Source organism: Typopeltis vanoorti, chromosome 8 (assembly GCF_054136105.1).
Source record: "Typopeltis vanoorti isolate ZY-2024b chromosome 8, IOZ_Tvanoo_1.0, whole genome shotgun sequence".
NCBI lineage: Eukaryota > Metazoa > Arthropoda > Arachnida > Uropygi > Thelyphonidae > Typopeltis > Typopeltis vanoorti.
In genome coordinates this window covers 114,221,535-114,243,920 of record NC_143556.1, presented here as the reverse complement: position 1 = coordinate 114,243,920, position 22,386 = coordinate 114,221,535, and the positions used below count along the sequence as shown (strand labels likewise).

At 37.3% G+C, this 22,386-nt stretch overlaps 1 protein-coding gene across 1 annotated transcript in view; it reads right to left on the bottom strand.

The window, feature by feature from the left end:
- The window catches only part of LOC150104294 (uncharacterized), a 636,238-nt gene that overhangs the window by 169,685 nt on the left and 444,167 nt on the right, over window positions 1-22,386 (bottom strand). Inside the window, exon 39 of the mRNA XM_090396452.1 lies at window positions 21,545-21,710. Coding sequence (XP_090252578.1) covers window positions 21,545-21,710 — 166 coding nt within the window. The remainder of the gene's footprint in view (window positions 1-21,544; window positions 21,711-22,386) is intronic.

Here is a 22,386-nt window from a genome sequence, read left to right as displayed (position 1 = left end):
CAGGACAGCAAAAACCCATCAAAACAAGCCAACAACTAAAACAAACTTCCCAACACAAAAAATCATCAAACTGCCATACATCCAGAACACATACAAAGCCTACAAATACATTTTCAAACATACATACTACAAACTGGTATTCATCACAAACCAAAAATTGGCAAACCTTCTAAAATCCACTAAATCTCACACACACAAAGAAATATTAGAACACCACAACGTAGTCTACAACTTTCTCTGCCAAAAAGACTGTGATATCACTTACACAGGTTCTACCATCAGGTCTTTATAGGCAAGACTACCAAGAACACTTCCGTGACTGTAACATACTTATTCCAGAACATTTAAACACAAAAAAATGCAATCAAAAAGAAAAATAGAATACAAAGTACATGGAAAACAGAAATAGCAGCTCATGCCCTTAAACAGAAACACCCCACAAATCGACAAGGCCATCATAATAGACAAGACAACGAAACAATGCTTAGAATATCAGAAACGATAGCCATAAAATGTGACAAGAACTCAATCAAAGTCCACCGACCCTACATAATCTCAGAGTGTTGGAAGCTCCACAACATAAAATTAGATCACAACCCCGACCAATAGGCGATAACATGAACACTTCAAAGGCAGAAACACCAAGCTGACATGACATGGTATCCACTTCCTTCATGAGTTCAGACGATGACCCACACGGTCGAAACGCTTGCACCCCCATCAACCCTATCCCCTTTTCCCCATAAACCCTTCCCCTTTCTAATTTCAACACCCCTTTTTCATCTTTTCTCATACTACAAAAAAGCACTCCGCTCACCCTTAAATATAATATGTGTATATAATATAAAAAAAACAATGGGTTTTTCAAATTAATTCTCCCACATTGCCAACCCCATCCTACTCCCCTTTCAACACCATAACAGTAGAAATATGCACACCGCAGAAAGAAGACAGGCAACGACATCAAAGAAAAGGTATGTGTGAATTTTCTTCTATTATGCTACATATATTTGTCTCTAAAATTACATCTGCAATGCCCTAAAAATTCTTGAGTAAAAAGCCAATGACATTAAAAAGGGGCACTCCTAAACAAAAGCATGCAATATAATAGTTTTTAAGAGGAGTAACATGGGAGTTTTCCCAGAAAAAATGCCTATATCAATTTTATTTATTATTCACCTTCATGTAATTTGGTAATTCTTGTAGATAGGCTTATACATTGGATTAATATTTACAGGAATATTAATTAAAATATACTTTAATAAAAACCTCCTATATTTCGGCAATGTCACATTGCCATCTTCATGGGAACATACAACAATGACATGTGCATGCAGGCACCACAAAAAGCAAATGAAGCAGAAGAGAGAAAACTACTGTTGTTCCTAGAGTCCTAAAGGGGGTCCCCTAACAGGCTGCATTGTGTTGTCTTGGCTGTTGGGATGAAGTTCTAAAGATGCAAGCTTCCCAAATTTGGGCAGTCTCATGCACAAAAATTTGTTCAGGTTTGGAAAGTTTTTTTTAGAGCTGAGGCTGATTCCACGAACAATCTTTCATATGTAAATTTGCTGTGGTGTATTAACGTGGCTCTCTTCCAACGTATTCTGTGGTGGGTATCCAGAGAATGGTCTGCAAGACTAGAGTGGCTGTACTAGTGAAACTTGATGTAGTCTTTGTGTTCTGAAATCCTGACATTTGGTGTCCCGCCTGTTTGGCCAAAGTAGGACAGTTTACAGCTGCAATGGACCTGGTATACCCCAGATAGGTCTAGGGGAAGTGGTTGGTCTTTGGTGGAGCAGATAAGGGATGCCAATATTTTATATGGTTTGTAACAAGAAGCCAGGTCATATTTTTTTTTAAAGATTTTGGTTAACTTTTCAGAGCTGCTCCGGATATAGGGAATGGTGATGGATTTAGTGTAATCTTTGTTATGAAGTGGGGGGGGGGGGGTAACTGGTTTTAATATTTTTTGGGAGTTGTAGCCATTGGCTAAGAAAGTGTTAAGGATGTGGTTTAATTCAGTGGTAGAATCCTTTTTCAAGTTTTCAAATTTTTCAAATCTCTACCTCTGAACCTGAACAACCACTTAACACTGTAATCAACCTTTCTTCAGTTACTTTAAAGCCTGAGGCACTCAACGCAAGGGCACGTGGCCACAATTTTGCCATATCTCCTAAGAAAATACCAGCCGAAGAAACAATGATTCAGACTGAATGTGGTATCTGCAACCCTCCAGCCATATCAGACTGGATGTAGCCGGTGTCCTCACCAAAGCAAGACCACCAAAAAGCAACCTATCCAAAGGAGAATATAAAGCTCTATAAGAAATGAAGAAAAACAAAGAAATAGTAATCACCAAAGGGGAAAAGGAAAATGCCATTGTGGTTCTCAACCAAACTGACTACACAGGTAAGCTTAATGCTTTATTGTTAGATCGGGCTACCTGCCTCCCTATTGAGTATAATCCCACCAGCTCCCAAATTAGAGCACTCAAAAGGCTCCTTAAGAAGGTCACTTCTTGTCCTGTGGAAGTTACCAACAACCTAAAACCTTTTAACTCTAGACTCCCCCCCCCCCCGAATATATGGACTTCCAAAAACACTTCCATATATGAACTTCCATAAACAAAATATGCCATTACGTCCCATAGTGGATGGTGTTAGATCCTGAATGAAGGAATTTTGCAAAGAAATCATTCATTCAGAGTCTAACATACTAAACTACACAAACAAAGAGAAATACCTGCACATCTTCTGCAATTAAAGTGAAACTTCTTCACATATGTATAAAATTGCATTTTATTACATGTACCGTGTATTTTAATCTATTGTGATCATACCAAGATCGAATTAGAGAATGTCTTAAAAGAGGAATTTGTTAACATTATTTAAGCCTCACTTTAGCTGTATAGAATGATTGTGAGTCATCAGATAGATATTAAGTAACAATTCATAGAAGGTATACAACTACACGTATCCAGCATAATGCCGGAGGCAGTAGCTTACGCGGAAAGTACATCAACGTGAATTCTGTGAATACAAGAGTATAACAGCAAAGGGGAGAGCAAGAGATAAATCCAAGGGGAGAAAAGATATAGGTGATGTGCAAAGGGACTCTGAAAAAAAGGGTGGGTGCTCGAACGAAGAATATAAGGGAATGAGCGCCGTATCGGCTCTCTCTTGTCTTATTGTTTTCCTGGTTCCTCATTCGGAAGTTAGCCGGTGGTTCGAGTAAGGGGGATGAAGCGTCAGTGCTACGATGTTGGACGGCGAGTTTTCCAAGAATGTTGTAGGATTCCATGCAGAGCTCAAGGTGAAAGTTCCAGCACTAGCAGAATCGAGCCCTCGCTGAAAAGTCCCATTGAGACGAATAGATATATTTCCTGAGACACAAAGAATCGAGTCCATGATTGGCAGTAATTATGAAGATAGCATAGCCCCTATGCTGGCGTAAGGACAGCTAATAGACAAGAGGTAACCAGACATACACGTACCGCTGAAAGACGCTGGAAAAAGTTCGGTAAAGTAGAATTACTCTATTTTGTTTTAGAATTCCTTATAAGAGAGAAAATTACGTGTGAATGTAAATTATGAACATTATTCTAAAGAACTTTGTGGACAGACTCTAATTAGATAGTTAGCCTCCTTTTGAGAATAAGAAGAATTGTTTGGAAGAGGTCTTTTTGTGTTGTTATGTGACATAACGAGATTAGGACAGTAGACTTATAGTAACTGAATAATTAGAATGTTAGTTATATTATCTTATGAATAGCTTGCAGAAGAGAATTTTAGCTTAACACCATATCATTTGCTATCTATCCCAATTATCAGTCAATGTGTCTTACATGCTTTATAAACTTTGTTTTAAATTTAAAGTGTGTTGATCTCGAGTTTCCTTATTTAGTATTGAGATAAATTGAATGCCTGAATTTCTTTAGTGTATTTTGCTTTGATATTCCATTAAAAATGATTTATTCGTTCTATGCCTGACTACAATTCCGAATTACCACTTATAAAAATAGAACCTCTTTTGGGAAGGAATTAGAAAGTGTATATAACCATAGATTTAGGTCACGACTGCAGTCTGAATCTATACAGCCGTATTAAAGTAAAATATAGTGTAAGAATGCCTCAGAATCTAGTATTATCTCCCTGAGTAAGGATCTTTTCTGCTATAGGATAATGGGCGCAGCATAATATAAATTTGCCAGTATCCGAAGAGGAAACAATCCTAGATGTAAGTATATTAGGCCTGATATCTGAAGCAAAATAGCAATTGAAAGATAGAAAGGGAAGATATAAATAAGAAAAACAACGACATAACAATGGCATTAATTTCCCCACATACAAATTAGCCAAACATTTAGCTAAAGCGCTCACACACTATACTGGCAATACACCACCACACATAAAAATCTCAGCCCACTTCAAAGCCAGTATAGAAAACCTCTCACTCCCAACATACTGACATAATGGTCAGTTTTGACATCTCCTCCCTATTCACAAATGTCCCACTCAAGGAAACCTTAGAGCTCATCCAAGCTAAATTTCCTCTAGATATCTCAGCCCTATTTCAGTTCACAATGAACTCGGGCTATTTTGTTTGGCAAGGAAAATTCTACAAACAGATAGAGGGGACAGCCATGGGTTCACCACTCTCCCCACCCTTGGCCAACTTCTTTATGGAGACTTTTGAAGAGAAAGCCTTAAACTCAGCCCCACAAAAACCCACTGTTTGGCTTTGCTACATTGATGATGTGTTCGCTATTTGGCCACATGGCTCAGATACACTCCACTCCGTCGTAACACACTTAAACAACCAACACCCCCAGAATCCAGTTCACCTTGGAAAAAGAGGAAAACAACAGTCTTCCTTTCCTAGACATTCTAATCACTGGCCAGCCTGATGGATCCTTGGTTTTCTTTGTTTACAGAAAACCCACCCATACAGGCAGATACATTCACCAGCAAACCCCCCCCCCCCACCTCACAGCAATATGGGGTTATAAAAACACTATATAACAGAGCAAAATTAATTTGTTCAGATGACAATGCCTTAACCACTGAACTAAACCACATTCTTAACACTTTCTTAGCCAATGGCTACAACCCCTGAAAAATATTAAAACCAGTTAACCCCCCCCTCTCCCCCACTTCATAACAAAGATTACACTAAATCCATCACTATTCCCTTTATCTGGAGCACCTCTGAAAAGTTAACCAAAATCTTAAAAAAATATGACTTGACTTCTTGTTACAAACCATATAAAAAAATTGGCATCCCTTATCTGCTCCACCAAAGACCAACCACTTCCCCTAGGCCTGGGATATACCAGGTTCCTTGCAGCTTTAAACTGTCAGGATTTCAGAACACAAAGACTACATCAAGTTTCACCAGTACAGCCACTCTGGGTTTGCAGACCATGCTCTGGATACCGCCACAGAATACCATGGAAGAAAGCCATGTTAATACACTGCAGCAAATTTAAATATGAAAGATTGTTCATGGAATCAGCCTCAGCTCTAAAAAAACTTTCCAAATCTGAACAAATTTGGGTGCATGAAACTGCCCAAATTTGGGAAGCTTGCATCTTGAGAACTTCATCCCAACAGCCAAGACAACCCAATATAGCCCACTAGGAGGCACCTTTAGGACTCTAGGAACAACAGTAGTTTTCTCTCTTCTGCTTCATTTGTTTTTGTAGTGCCTGCATGCACATGTCATTGCATGTTCCCATGAAGATGGCAATGTGACATTGCCAAAATATAAGAGGTATTTATTAAAGTTTCTTTTAATTAATATTCCAGTATACGTTGTAAATTCCTTAAATAATTTAATAGTCATGTAATTTGGTAAAACTGTTTTCGCACTGTTCTGTTTCTATGACTTACCAGGTATAGATATGTACATGTGTCGCTCGCTTTACGCGATTAATTGGTTCTATGAAATAATCGTGTAACATGAAATCGGGTAAAGCGAGTCGAATTTAGCATGGGTGATATAGGGATAAGGGTTTCTTCAGAAGGATAAAAAAATGAAACTTTACACCTGTGAGCAAAAGAAATTTTAATAAATGAATTTAATTAATGCAATGTCATAACACCTAAACACTACATACTTCTGACAGTCTTCAATCGGATAATGAATGAACTGGGTCTTGTGAATCTGGATCATCACTCTCTTGAAGTCCCTGGGATGATAGGCTGATGATCTTCAAATTTTTTAATGAAACAGTCAAGACTCAGCTGATGGGCAGCATTCTTCCTCTCTCTATAAAGTTCTTTGTAGCAAGTCAAAGAATTCTGAATTTCTCTCGCAACTTTGGCACTTCCAGTCTCATTAGGATCATCAATTATTCTGATGGCACTGTCAATGTGTTTAAAAAATTCAGTCATTTGTTTTGTTGAAAGCTGTTTGATGGGCTCAGGAACAAAGGGCTTCTGACTTTCATCATTCATGTTGTTTTCCATTTCCAGAAGATCTTCATTAGTGAGCTCTAATGAATGGGACTAGAGCAGTTCATCCATATTTGTCTTATCTACATCCTCAAATCCAACAGATTTTGCCATTTTAACTATGTCGTGTCTTGAGTTGGCAAACTCACTTTCAGGATCAAAATCATTAGAATCAGAAACTCCAGGCCAAATCTTTTTCCAAACTCCCTTCATGCAGGACTGCTTAACTTCTGCTCATGCCTCTCTAATGTTGTCAATTGACATTTTTATATCATATTTCTTCTAAAATTCTTTTGCTGAAATTTTATCTTCACCGTCACTACATGTAGCTTGAACTAGCTTCCAAAAATGTTCTGTGGAGATAATAACACAGGGTGTTATTGCAACTCTTGAAAGTTGCAATAACACCCTGATCCATGGGTTGAATGAGGGCTGTTGTGTTTGGTGGCAGAAAAATAACTTTGATATTCTCATCAATTTCAGTGATGCTTGGAGGATGTCCTGGTGCATTGTCCAGAAGCAGAAGAATTTTGAAGAGTACATTTATCCCGTCACAATAAACCTTCAATTCACGATGCAGTTCATTGCAAAAGTAGGACTCAAACACAGCTCCGGTAATCCATGCTTTTTTATTTTACCACCATACAACAGGCAAATCCTCCTTTGAGTAGCCCTTGAGTGTGTGTGGGTTTTCAGAGTGATAAACCATCAGTGGTTTAGTTTTATGATCTCCAGATGCATTTCCTCCCAACAGCAAAGTGAGACGGTCCTTGGAAGCTTTAAAACCTGGGGCCCTATTTTCTTGCACCGACAGAAATGTTCTACCAAGCATATGCTTCCAGAACAACCCTGTTTCATTGAGATTGAACATTTGCTGAGGCAAATAACCATGTTCCTGAACACTTAGAAATTTTGCTGGAAAGTTCTCAGCAGCAACAACATCAGCTCCCACAGCCTCGTCAGTCAGCTTGATATTATGGAATTCATGTTGCACCTTGAAACATTCAAACCACCCAGCACTTGCAGCAAAAGATTGCACTTTAGGATCAGGATCAATAGCATTCAAATCATCAAACAAACTTTTTGCTTTAGCCTGGGTAATCAAGGTGGGTAACAGAACAGCACGTTGATTTTCATGTTCAATTCATTGGGCCAACATCCTTTCCAATTTCTCCATAACTGGTGCCCTTATCTGTGTTATCTTAGTTGTCAACATTCTTGTCGCACTTTTACAACTTTCTTTTATTTTCTTTGCTTGATTTCATATTGTTCTTAAAGTTGATTCTAAAATTCCTGTAACTCCGACTATGTCGACTGTGCGCTCATTACGTTCATATCTCTTTATAACTTCAAATTTTTCCTCTAGTGTTATAGCTTTTCTAGTCTTGGAAATATTTTCATCACAATTACCTCTTTTTCTCATAATGTTTGCATTGCAGAAGACTCCAACAATGGAGCTTACTAGTTCTACACCTTCTGTGAGACTGACATGCAGCATGATGCTGCCTTGTCAAAGCAGTGTGCGCACAAAGTCATACGACCATGCACAGGGTGACTGCAAAATTGCTACTGGATGTGAATTTTTAAATTAACTTATTAAAATAACTTTTTAAAATTGCATTATAGTGGAAATGTGTAAAGTGAGATCGCATATAATGAGGGATACCTGTATTCACAAATTTCTTTTCTTTGAGTTTGGATCATTCTCCATACTTGTTTCTGTGCTCCATAAAAGTCATATTCCAGTTGTTGTTTAGAGAAACATTTAGAATGTTTTGCTTTATGAGTTTTATTTTGTTATTTCTTTATTATTATTAACACCAGACCTCCACAAAGTCAAAAGACACATTGAGGGAAGTCAAACCTGGTACACACAAAGCCCATCAAACCATGCTTTAAATTTATTCAATGTATCAGAATTATCACACTGTCAGGATGCATTCCACTTACCGACCAGATAAGGATGGGAATCGATAGCATTGGTTAGTTGGATTGGAGACTGGGCCTCTGCTGTTTAACTTGTTAGTAAATGATATATCATGTGAACTGACTGGGGATCAGATATTTGCTGATGATGCAAAAGTTATGAAGAATTATAAGTAGCACTGCTAATGTTAATTCCCTTCAAGAAGATATGAATAGACTTTTGACTTGGACAAAGGAGTGGGGTTGTAGTTTTAATATCAATAAGTGCAAGGTGTTGCATTTTGGAGTGCAGAAATATAAGGCTGTGTATTATATCAATGGTGCTGTACTGCAAGAAGTGGATGAGATTAGAGATTTGGGAGTGATGGTTGACAGTAGACTGAAGTTTAGAGGACACATTGCTAGTGCTGCAAAAGCTGCACATCGTAGTGTTGCTATGATAAGAGGTACTCTAACCTGTAGGGACAGGAAGTGGTTGTGTCACTGTATAAAGCACTGGTCAGACCACACTTGGACTATTGTGTTCAGATTTGGTCACCTGGTTTTCAATATGATGCAGAAACATTGGAGAGGGTCCAGAGATGAGTTACTAAGACAATATCAGGACTTTTGGATATGGACAGAGATTGAAAAAATGTGGATTGCAGAGTTTGGTGAATAAGAAGAAAAGAGGTGATATGATAAAGACATTTAAGTTAGTGAGAGGATTTTATCGGATTAATCGAGAAGAGATTATAAAAACGATAGAAGGCAAGAGGGGGAAAACCAGAAGTCATCAATGGAAGTTATCTAACAGTGTGGGGAAAATGTGTGAGGAGTAGATTTTTTTACATGGAGAATTGTCAGTGAATGGCATGCATTACCAGAATGTGCTGTTAATGCAAGGAGTGTTAAGGATTTTAAAATTCGTAATGATAAATAAGTTATCAGTTGAATGAACCTTCCATGATGAGTCTGCTGACTCCATGGAAGGTGCAATAATAATAATAATAATAATAATAAATATATATGTGAGGTAAATCCATTTTATGTTATTTAATTATAATGTTTTATGTTCCTATACATCAAGTTATTTATGACCTCATTATTATCATTATGAAATTCTGTACCGCAAGGAGGTGTACACGATGTTATTATGGTTAGACATGAAAAACTTACATTTTTCGTTAAGAACTTCCTATTTACAACTTTCCTCTAAATCAATCTGTTAAGTTTGATTTGGAGGAAAATTGATAGTACCAATTTCAAACTCTATGGATGTTGAGTTGGGATTTGTTCCAGTAGCTGACTTTTCACTGTTCGCCCTGATTCCCAAACAAAAACAATGGGGATCTTGTTTAACCTGGTGACACCCCCAGCTGGCATGAAATTCTGTCATGTTGTACCCATTGTTCATTGGTTTAAGCCAATAAAAATACGCTTTGATCAGCTAAATCCCAAATTGCCAGCCCATCCTTGTTCGTTCGGTATCCAAGTAGATACCTAACAGGGTGCACCATGAAAAGGTGAGGATTGGACATTACATCAGAAGCCAAAGTCAGTTCTCTGCATTCCTTAAAAGGCTATGTGGAGGTTTCCTATTAGTTACACAGCTTTGACCCTTAAGCACCCCTAATGTGATCCATGGAGATTATTATTATTATTACCATTATTGTATGGCACCTCCATGGAATCTGAAGACTCAAACTATCCACAGAATCTACCATACTTCTCCTTGACTGGCAACCCATTCCACTCATTCACCACTCTCCAATGAAAAACCTAATCCTCACACCCCTACTAACCATGTTTTTACTCATCTTCCAGGGGTGACTTCTTATTCTGCTATCCAAGTTCTGAAACATTTCCCCTGCATCAATCCTATTAAATCCTTTAACTAACTTAAATGTTTCTATTATGTTCCCTCTTTTTTTCTGTCTATCAGCCAACTTCCGCAATCCACACATCCTCAACTATCCTCATAGGGAACATTCCACAGACCACTCACTATCTTGGTCATTCACCTTTGAATCCTTTGAACCACTTTCTCATTCCCAAGAAACCCAGGAACTAGACCTGACCACAGTAATCCAGATGTGGATATATCAAGGCATTATTCCTCTTTATAAGGTATTTAACATTACTTTATCTACTTTTGCATCATCAGTAAACAACTGTTTATTTTCGAAATCATTTATGTACAAATCGATCAATCCTAGATAAAGCAATCCTGTTCTGCTCCTCCATATACAACTGTTTGATGTCTCACACCTGATTTAACATCAAGCCATCTTCCTGTGTCTCCTCCAATTCTAACTGCTGAATTATAATTCAAATATAAGTCAGCAGTTAGAATTTGAGCAGGCACAGGATGATGGCTTGATGTTAAATCGGGTGTGAGACATAGGTGTACATTATATCCACTGTTATTCATTATCTATGCTAGACTAAGTATTGATCGATATAATGTCCCATTTACAACATATAACTGTAGTGTTTAGAACAGCTTTTCTTTTGCAACCTTGTCACATACCTTTTCCAGATCTACAAAACTTAAAAACACTTATCTTTATTATATTCCCATGATTTCTCAACTCTTTATCTTAAAGTGAAAATCTGATACTGACAACCTCTATTTTGCTTGTACCTACCTTTGTCTCCAAGCCTCCTTTCCACTAGAATTATGCTTTCATAAATCTAGTAAGATTTATGCAAGCATACTTGCATAAATCTTCCTAGAAACATCAAGTGGGAAATTCCTCTGAAAAAAATTCATTTTTACTTCCCTTTTTATAGATGAGTACTATGAAAACTCTACTCAAATCATCTGGAATTTGACCCTAGGAAGAGGCTTTTGAATTATACAACTTAGCCACTGTAAACTTTTATACCTTCATATTTGAGCATTTGACAAATGGCATTCAGAAATTCCAGCTGACTTCCAAATTTCAGGTTTTTGATGCTTTTATTCTATGTATTGATATGTCTCCTGATTGATGAATGTTTTTTTACCACCATGCTATCACTGCTTGTTTCCTTAAATAATCTTTCAAAGTAATTCATGTAGACATTTAGAAATTTATAGACTCAAAACGTCATCATCATTAAATTCCTGACATGTACCCTCAAGGGGTGTACAGGATATGATAGTACTACATTTTCATGTAGTACTATCATATCTACAATTTTCCTCCATATCAGTCTGTTACTTGTCAAGACTCCAACATTATCAGATCTTATATTTCTATCATCTAAGGCACTTTGTACCGTATCAATTCACCTATATCTTGGTCTTCCTCTGGGTCATTATCCTGCCAACCTGGCAGACAACACTTATTTTGCTAATCTTTCCTCGCCCATTCTGTTTAAGTGACCATACCATCTGAGATTAGCTCTGCTAACGCATTCCTGAATGTTGGCAATGTCGAGTTCTTTCTTAATATCCTCGTTTTTAATATGATATTGCCGTTGATGCCATCTGTTGACGCCTCTAATCTTTCTCTGGACTCTCATATCTATGCTCTCTAGTTTTTGGTCAAGTGTTTTACTTCTGACCCAGCTCTCAGATCCATAAGTTAAAACTGGTTTGAACACTGTCTTGTATACAGCTAATTTAGTATTCCGACTAATTTCTCTCTTATTCCATATGAATTTATTCAATTGACTTCCCACCATACCAGCTTTGCTGATTCTATTGTCTATTTCCATATTTAATTTACCATCTTCACTAAAAATCATGCCTAAGTAGCTGAAATGTTTTACTTGTTCCACAGGTTCCCCGTTCACAACACAGTTGACATTTTCAACAATTCTACCTATTTTCATTGTCTTTGTCTTTTTAATGCTGACCTTCATACCATATCTATTACATCATAACTGGTAATTAGTTTATGGAATTAACAACGCATATAAAGTATATTAATTAAAGGTAACTTTAATGAATAACTTCTATATTTCGGCAACGTCACATTGCCATCTTCAGGAACATAAAGATATGGTATGTGCACTCAGGAACTAACACAAAGCAAATGAGGAAGAAAGCAAGAAATTAATATCGTTCCTAAAGTCCAAATGTGCCCTCTTGCGGGCTAATTTGGTAGTCTTGGCCGTTGGGCTGAAGTTCTCATAATGAAAGTCTCCCAAATTTGGGGCAGTTTCATGCACCCAAATTTGTTGAGGTTAGGAACGTTTTTTAGAGCTGCTGAAGATTCTTTGAATAATCTTTCGTATTTAAACTTGCTGCAATGGATTATTTTTGTTTTCTTCCAACGAATTTTATGGTGGGTATCTAAGGCATGGTCTGCCAGCCCAGAGCGGCTGTACTGGTGAAACCGGATGTAGTCTTGGTGTTCTGAAATCCTGATATTTGTTGTTCTGCCTGTTTGGCCAAAGTAGGAAAATTTGCAGCTGCAAGGGACCTGGTATACACCAGGTAGGTCTAGGGGAAGTGGTTGGTCTTTGGTAGAGCGGATAAGGGATGCCAACTTTTTATATGGTCTGTAACAGGAAGTAAGGTCATATTTTTTGAGGATATTGGTTATTTTCTCAGAGGTGCCCTGGATGTAGGGGATGGTGATAGACTTGGTGTAATCTTTATTGTGGAGGGGGGGGGAGGGGGGGTTGTGGTTTAGAGGTTTTAGTATTTTTTGGATTTTTTTGGGTTTATAGCCATTGGCTAAGAAAGTGTTGAGGATGTGGTTTAGTTCAATAGTCAGGGCCTTGTCATCTGAGCAGATTAATTTTGCCCTGTTATATAGAGTTTTTATCACCCCATATTGTTGAGAGGGAGGTTTTCTGTAAACAGAGAAAACCAAAGATCCATCAAGCTGGCGGGTGATTAAAGTGTCTAGGAAGGGGAGGGTGTTGTTTTCCTCTTTTTCTAAGGTGAACTGGACACTGGGGTGTTGGTTGTTTAAGTGTGCTAGGAAGGAGTGGAGTGAGTCTGAGCCATGTGGCCAAATAGCAAACACATCATCCACATAATGAAGCCAAATAGTGGGTTTTTGTGGGGCGGAGTTTAAGGCTTTCTCTTCAAATGTCTCCATAAAGAAATTGGCCAAGGGTGGGGAAAGTGGTGAACCCATGGCTGTCCCCTCTATCTGTTTGTAGAACTTTCCTTGCCAAACAAAATAGCCTGAGTTCATTGTGAACTGAAATAGGGCTGAGATATCGGGAGGAAACTTGGCTTGGATGAGCTCAAGTGTTTCTTTGAGTGGGACATTAGTGAATAGGGAGGAGACGTCAAAACTGACCATTATGTCAGTGTGTTGGAGTGTGAGGTTTTCTATACTGGCTTTAAAGTGGGGGCTGAGTTTTTTATGTGTGATGGTGTGTTGCCAGTGTAGTGTGCGAGCGTTTTGGCTAAATGTTTGGCTAATTTATATGTGGGGGAATCAATGCCATCCACTATGGGACGCAATGGCACATTTTGTTTATGTATTTTTGGGAGTCCATATAATCGGGGGAGGTCTAGAGTTATAACAGTTATAACTAGATATGACAAGGCGCTGAATATTGAACTAAACCACATCCTCAACACTTTCTTAGCCAATGGCTATAACCCCAAAAAAATCCAAAAAATACTAAAACCTGTAACCCCCCCCCCCCGCCACAATAAAGATTACACCAAGTCTATCACCATCCCCTACATCCAGGGCAACTCTGAGAAAATAATCAATATCCTCAAAAAATATGACCTTACTTCCTGTTACAGACCATATAAAAAGTTGGCATCCCTTATCCGCTCTACCAAAGACCAACCACTTCCCCTAGACCTACCTGGTGTATACCAGGTCCCTTGCAGCTGCAAATTGTCCTACTTTGGCCAAACAGGCAGAACAACAAATATCAGGATTTCAGAACACCAAGACTACATCCGGTTTCACCAGTACAGCCGCTCTGGGCTGGCAGACCATGCCTTAGATACCCACCATAAAATTCGTTGGAAGAAAACAAAAATAATTCATCGCAGCAAGTTTAAATACGAAAGATTATTCAAAGAATCTTCAGCAGCTCTAAAAAACGTTCCGAACCTCAACAAATTTGGGTGCATGAAACTGCCCCAAATTTGGGAGACTTTCATTATGAAAACTTCAGCCCAACTGCCAAGACTACCAAATTAGCCTGCAAGAGGGCACCATTAGGACTTTAGGAACAATATTAGTTTCTTGCTTTCTTCCTCATTTGCTTTGTGTTAGTTCCTGAAGATGGCAATGTGACGTTGCCGAAATATAGAAGTTATTCATTAAAGTTACCTTTAATTAACATACTTTATATGCGTTGTTAATTCCGTAAACTAATTACCAGTTATGTCTAACCAACGTTTAAGTCTTGCTACTAGAATCTATTACATCAGTTATTCAATTTAGTCATGGAATCTTGAAAATTTGTAGCGAATTTATTTAGAAGTATAACCTCGTCCGCATAAAGCAAAGAGCTGACATTAACATCTCCAATTCTGATATCATGTTTAATACCACTTTCCTTCATAAATTAGATTGTGACATGGAGGAATGATAAAATGAATATTTTATACTGATTAAGAAAGCTGTTCCAGCATAATTTTATTACATTGCAAAATGAACAGGTCTATTTATCTCAAATGTATTTATAATAAATACGTTTTGAGTCAGGGTGCTTAAGGGTCAAAGCTGTATAACTGAGAAGACACCTCCACATAGCCTTTAAAGGAATGTGGAGAACCGACCAGGGCTTCTGATCTGATGTACAATCCTCACCTTCTCCTGGTGCACCCCTTTGGATATCTACCTGGATATTGAACGAACGAGGATGGGCTGGCAATTTGGAATTTAGCCGACCAAATTGTATTCTTATTGGCTTTAACCAATATACAAAATGATGGTACAACATGACAAAATTTCATGCCGGCTGGGGCGTCGCCCGGTTAAACAAGGCCCCCATTGTTTTCGCCAGGGAACCAGGGCGAACAGCGAAAAGTCAGCTACTAGAACAAATCTGAAAACAAACTCAACATCACCAGAGTTAAAGATCGGTACAATCAACGTAAGAGGCCTGAATGGCAAAGAAATGGAGCTAGCTGAGGAATTAGATAAGTACCAGATCAACATAATAATGGTGACTGAAACAAAAAAGACAAAAACTGGTGAGATCTTTCTGAGCAATAAATACAAAATGTTATATTCAGGCAATGACAATCAAAGAAAAGAAGGAGTAGCCATAGTATTCAACACAAAATACAAGGCTAATCTTCTTGAATGGCAGGCACTCTCAAGTAGAGTGATGTGGGCTAATATCAGAATGGGGAATTGGACAATGAGACTTATTTGTGCCTATGGTCCCACAGAAGGTTCTACTAAGGTAGAAGTGGAGGAATTTTTTGAGGCTTTAGAAAAAGCAACTGACACAATGAAAAAGGAAAAGTTGGTCCTTGTTGGGGATCTAAATAGCAGAGTAGGAAATGATTGTGAGACATACAAAAATATTTTGGGAAAATTTGGAGAAAAGAGCAAAGCTAATAATAATGACAAATATCTGTTGGATATCTGCTCAGGACATGGACTGGTTATTATTAACACCATGTTCCAACATAAAAATTTGCACAAATTCACATGGAGAGAAGAGACAAGGAATAAGAAACATCTCATTGACTATGTTATTGTTGAGTGATGTTTTCTCCCTGGTGCAGGACACCAGAGTGTACAGAGGATTTGAAATTAGAAGCGATCACTATTTAGTCTTGAGCAGGATAAAATTGAATTTCATATTGAAAAGAATAACATGTAAGAAAGTTTTAAAGCGAATAGTTGAGCAGCTCTCGGATGTGAACTGTAGACAAAAATACAAAGATTATTGAAGAAAAAATGAAAGAGTTTTAGAACAGGACCAAACCTAGGAGATTCAGTGGCAAGCATTGAAGAAAACCCTGATTGATTCAGCCAGAGAGGCATGTAGTCAGGTTGTCTGCAAGCATAGAAAAATCAGAACTCCATGGTGGACACAGGAAGTTAAAGAGGCAGTGAAGGAAAAGAAAAAAGCATATCAAAAGTTCCTGGCAAATAAGTCAGCTTGTGCTCTTAGAGAATACAGAGACAAATGCAAGAATGCTAAATACTGTGTAAAACTAGCTAAACAGAAGTCATGGGAGGACTTTGGCAAGAATATAGAAAATAAATATCAAGAAATGGTAAGATATTCTGGAGGTTGTTGAAGAAGCTTAGAAATGGAGAAAAGAGTGCTGTAAAAGGAGTTAGAGATGATAAAGGTGACATGAAAACAGGAAAAAAAGATATCCTTGAAGTATGGAGTAATTACTTCGAAAAATTGCTAAATAAAACAAGCAGTGATAGCACAATGGTAAAAAACACTCCACAGGCATACAGTCAGGAATACATATCCATACTTGAAGTAGAAAAAGCCATCAAAGGCTTGAAATGTGGAAAAGGAGCAGGAGTGGATGATATTCGACCAGAAATGCTGAAGTATGGTGGTATAAAAGTCTTACAGTGGCTACACCGCATAGTTCAGAAAGCCTGGACAGAGGGACGAATTCCAGATGATTAATGTAGAACTCTAATAGTACCCATATATAAAAAGAAAAATAAAACTGAACGTGAGAATTACATAAGTATCTCCCTACTGAGTGTTCCTGGCAAGATCTATGCAAGTATACTTGAGAAACGGTTGAGAAGAATTGCAGAAGAAAAGCTTGGTGAAGAACAAGCTGGATTTAGACCAAATAGAGGCTGTCCGGATCAGATCTTCACTTTACGACAAATAGTTGAGAAAGCATGAGAATATAACAAAGATCTGTTTTAAGTTTTGTCGATTTGGAAAAGGCATATGACAAGGTGCCAAGAAAGAAGCTATTCAATACGCTACAGTTATATGGTGTCAATGTTGCATTATATCAAGCAATACTTAGTCTTTATTTGAGTTGTAAATCAGCAGTTAGAATTGAAGGAAGTACAGGAAGATTGTTTAATGTTAAAACTGGTGTGAGACAAGGATGTACATTATCCCCTCTGTTATTCATTATCAATATGGATCACATTATGAAGGAAAGTGGTATTAAACATGATATCAGAATTGGAGATGTTAATGTCGGCTCTTTGCTTTATGCGGACGATGTTATACTTCTAAATAAATCCACTACAAGTTTGCAAGATTCCCTGACTAAATTGAATAACTGTTGTAATAGATATGATATGAAGGTCACCATTAAAAAGACAAAGACAATCAAAATAGGTAGAATTGTTGAAAATGTCAACTGTGTTGTGAACGGGGAACCTGTAGAACAAGTAAAATATTTCAGCTACTTAGGCACGATTTTTAGTGAAGATAGTAAATTAAATATGGAAATAGACAACAGAATCAACAAAGTTGGTATGGTAGGAAGTCAACTGAATAAATTCATATGGAATAAGAGAGAAATCAGTCGGAGAGAAATTAGAAATTTATACACTTAATTAGCTGTATACAAGACTCTGTTCAAACCAGTTTTAAATTATGGATCTGAGAGCTGAGTCAGAAGTAAAACACTTGACCAAAGACTAAAGACCGCAGATATGAGAGTCCTGAGAAAGATTAGAGGCATGAACAGATGGCATCAATGGCAATATCATATTAAAACCGAGGATATTAATAAACAACTTGACATTGTCAGCATCCAGGAATGCGTCAGCAGAGCTAATCTCAGGTCTATGGTCATCATGTAAACAGAATGGGCGAGGAAAGATTAGCAAAACAAGTGTTCTATGCCAAGTTGGCAGGAAAACGACCCAGAGGAAGACCAAGATATAGGTGGATTGATACGGTATAAAGTGCCTTAGATGATAGAAATATAAGATCTGATAATGTTGGAGTCTTGACAAGTAACAGACTGATTTGGATGAAAATTGTAGATAGGAAGTTAGTAATGATGTAAATTTTTCATGTAGTACTATCATATCCTGTACACCCCTTGAGGGTACATGTCTGGAATTTGATGATGATGAATCATTTGTGCTGATTCAATCAGTAAAACAAAATATGAAGTAAAATTCATCATTAGTTTAAAAAATAACAACTTATAAACCATACATTACTAAAGAAAGGGTCCTATGACTTCTTTCAGTGATGTAAAATTACATAGGAAAAGTGGATATTAAAGATCCAACACTATTTAAAAGCTGAATGTTTCCAGAAACTATGAAACTGTTGTTTCAAGGATACTTGCGACATAAGGATGAATGATATAATCACGTAATCACAAGAAAGATATTTATTTAACCAAATATTTCGGTCTGGAAATAGCAGACCATCGTCAGTGGTAATACAAGAACAGTTTAAAAATACAAGCTAGAATACTAACAATAGATCGTTAAAATTAAAACACGCCGCGTGATGTTAAATCACTAAGTATGAAACAGAATATTTTGAAGTACAAACATGATTGAATTTGCTATTAAAAAAAAAATTAATTAATGAGTAATCTTGATTAGACTTTCCCAGATATTTGATATAGATATACAGTCATTACGATTCAGGTTGGGGCGATGGAGCAAGGCCTCCACGCTTTCCTTGAACAAACGTTTCAACCTATAACGGGATCTATGTAAGAGGCTAGTCTTGGACCAAAGGGGATGCTGCGGTTTTTTCAACACGGGATTGAAACTAACCACAGCATCCTTTGGTCCAAGACTCGCCTCTTACATAGATCCCGTTATAGGTTGGAACGTTTGTTCAAGGAAAGCGCGGAGGCCTTGCTCCATCGTCCCAAACTGAATCGTAATGACTGTATATCTATATCAAAAATCTGGGAAAGTCTAATCAAGATTACTCATTAATTAATTAATTTTTTTTTTTTTTTTTAAATAGCAAATTCAATCATGTTTGTACTTCAAAATATTCCGTTTCATACTTAGTGATTTAACATCACGCGGCGTGTTATAATTTTAACGATCTATTGTTAGAATTCTAGCTTGTATTTTTAAACTGTTCTTGTATTACCACTGACGATGGTCTGCTATTTCCAGACCGAAATATTTGGTTAAATAAATATCTTTCTTGTGATTACGTGATTATATCATTGAAACTATGAAAGTTTCATAATTTTGACCTGAGAGCTTACTAACATATAGTCATTGCCATCGAAGTTGCCTATGCTTGCACTACTTGCATGCTGCCTAAGTGTCTGCATGTTCGCCTTTTATTACTGCATTTCAAGGCCAGTGAAACCTTTATGAAATGTACTAATAAAAGGCAAACATACAAATGCTTGGGCAGCAGTTGTGCTTTTAAGTACTGTAAGGTAAGGCAACTCTGATGCTGACTGTATTCTTGTAAGGTCTGAAATCAAATTTATGAAACTTTCATAGTTTCTACAAACATTCAGCTTTGAAATAATGTTGGATCTTTAATATACAATTTTTTTATGTAACAAACCATACATATAAATGCTAATAATATTTGCTTTTGTTTTAGCAAATTAAAAGAAACAATCACATTTTGCAATCAATTAAGGACAAATGAGTGAACCGACATCACAAAAACAGTAAACTGAGGAAGAATAAACAGTGACAATTTTTTAAGGTGCTAAAAGTGTTTTTTTTATTATTTATTTTTTAACCAACAATGTCACGATTGTTTTTCTGCTATAGTACCACTTTTTATCATACTGCACTTTAGTACACTTTTACGTATATAAATAAGTGATGGATAGTGTAAGAAAACAATGGGATTCACTGACTGCTCAGGAACACTTAAGTATTGTGGAAAAGTGCAATTTTAGAGCTGACTTAAGGTTTGAAACTTCGAAGAATCAAAGTTTTTCAATGGCATAAAGTAGATTACTATATATTAAATTAACATAATGCAAAATCTTACATTATTTATGGGCCGCACAAATCATCTTACCATTGAATACTTCTCCATTTGGGGAAGAATAGATAGCAAAAAAATATGAGGCTAACCTCATATCCATATATTTTCTTTCTATGATCATGGATGGCATTTATAAGTCACCAAATTAATTTTGTTTTAATAAAAATCACACAATGTAAAAACATGCATTAAAGAAATTCTATAAAATATGCCATAAGTCTGAACTATACAGGGTGTTCGGGATAAATTTGACATATTTATAATTAATTATATATTTCCGTAAGTTACATGTATTAACACACACTTCTCTTCATTTAAAAGTTTGGACCCTTCTTCATTCATATACAAGATGTCAGAAAGGATGGATAGCTGGAACCCACCTGAATCATGGAAGAGAATAACTTGTATCATGATGATTCGTGCCCGCCATCAAAATAAGGATATTACGACTGCTGCCCAATGCTCCCTGAATACAGTAAAAACAATCAGGCATGAACTAGAGACTTGCAATGGTGACTACGAGGATGTAGCAAGAAGAAAGATCCCTAGCAGATGATCTGATTGCGTTCGTACAGCAGAATTCCTCGCAAATCTGCAGGAACAGGTGTTGAAGAACCCTGGCATTGGAATTCGGGCTTTGTTCGTGGAGTTGCTAACTGTAGTCAAGCCCTGGATAACAAGGGTAGCCAATGGTAGGCCGTATGTATGGCAGCAGGATTCGGCCCCTTGCCACACCTCTGGGAAAAGTCAAAAATGGTTGTCTGAAAATTTCTACGACTTCACCAGTCCAAATGTTTGGCCTCCAAACTCCCCAGACCTTAACCCCATGGATTATTTTGTATGGGGCGCAGTTGAAAAAGACACCAATCGCACTTCCAGTAATACAAAAGCCCAGTTAATGGATAAAATTAAAACAGTTTTTGCGGCCCTTCCCAGGGAGACTGTAGCATCAGCTTGTTCGAGGTTCCGAAGCAGAATTGAAGCTGTGATCGATGCTAATGGTGGTTATTTTGAGTAAATCTTGTTGATAGTATTGTAATTAACTCTGCCTGTAATGTTTTTTTGTCAATTCATTAAATTTAATAGATACAAAGAAGATTTTCTTTTTCCTTACGAAACTGTCAAATTTATCCCAAACACCCTGTATACTGACAGCCATTCAAATGAATGAGTTGTTATACAACCCGGAGTTCACATACATTATGAAGATAGATGAAAAACAGCTCATTTTTGTTCCCTACCATTTGCCTGTTCCAAAACTATAAGGAAACATTAAAAATGTTATTGGCCAAAGTTCTTAAGCAAAACAGGTTAAAAATATTTCATTAAATCATTATACTCACTCAACACTATAAAGGGTAAAGAATATTCCCCGTGATTCTGGAATGTTATATTGCACCCACAAGGCCACTGTTAAACTGCTGGTACCAAGAGAAAATGGAGCAGCTAATGCAACACTTGATGATCGGCTTTCATCATTAATGTAGAGATCATAATCAATATTCACAGCTGAATCATAAAAAAAAATGAAAACCATTCTTTAGAAAACTGCAATTTGATTTAAAATTCAATACGATACATTAGAAAAAAGTATTATTGTTATTATTTTCACACAATGTAAGGACCTCACATCTGGGAGGTCCTTTTATCATACACACAGCTCATCATACCCTGCTTTAAATACACTCAAATTCTCTATAGACACTGCACTCTCTCAGGCAAGGCATTCCAATCATTCACAACTCTGCATGAAAAAAACCTGCTTCTTACTCCCCTACTCACACCCTCTTTATACAGTTTCCAGGGATGACTTCTAGTTCTCCTACCAGAGGTCATCCCAGTTTCTCAGTTTCTGTAGAACCTCTCCAGAATTGATCCTATAACAACCCCTTACTAACATGTAGGTCTCTATCATATCTTCCCTCTTCCTCCTGTCCACCAGACTGCAAGTTGCATCTTCTCGATCTTTCCTCATACTCTACATTCCAGAAGTTAGAAACTACCTTAGTAAGTCGTCTCTGGACCCTTTCCAACATCTCTTCATCCTTCTGAAAACCAGTTGACCAAATCTGGGCACAATAGTCCATGTGTGGCCTAATCAAAGCCTTATACAATGGAACAAGAATCTCCCTACTTCTATATGTCAGTGTCCTCCGATTCATTCCCAGAAGTCTTTGTGTTGTCT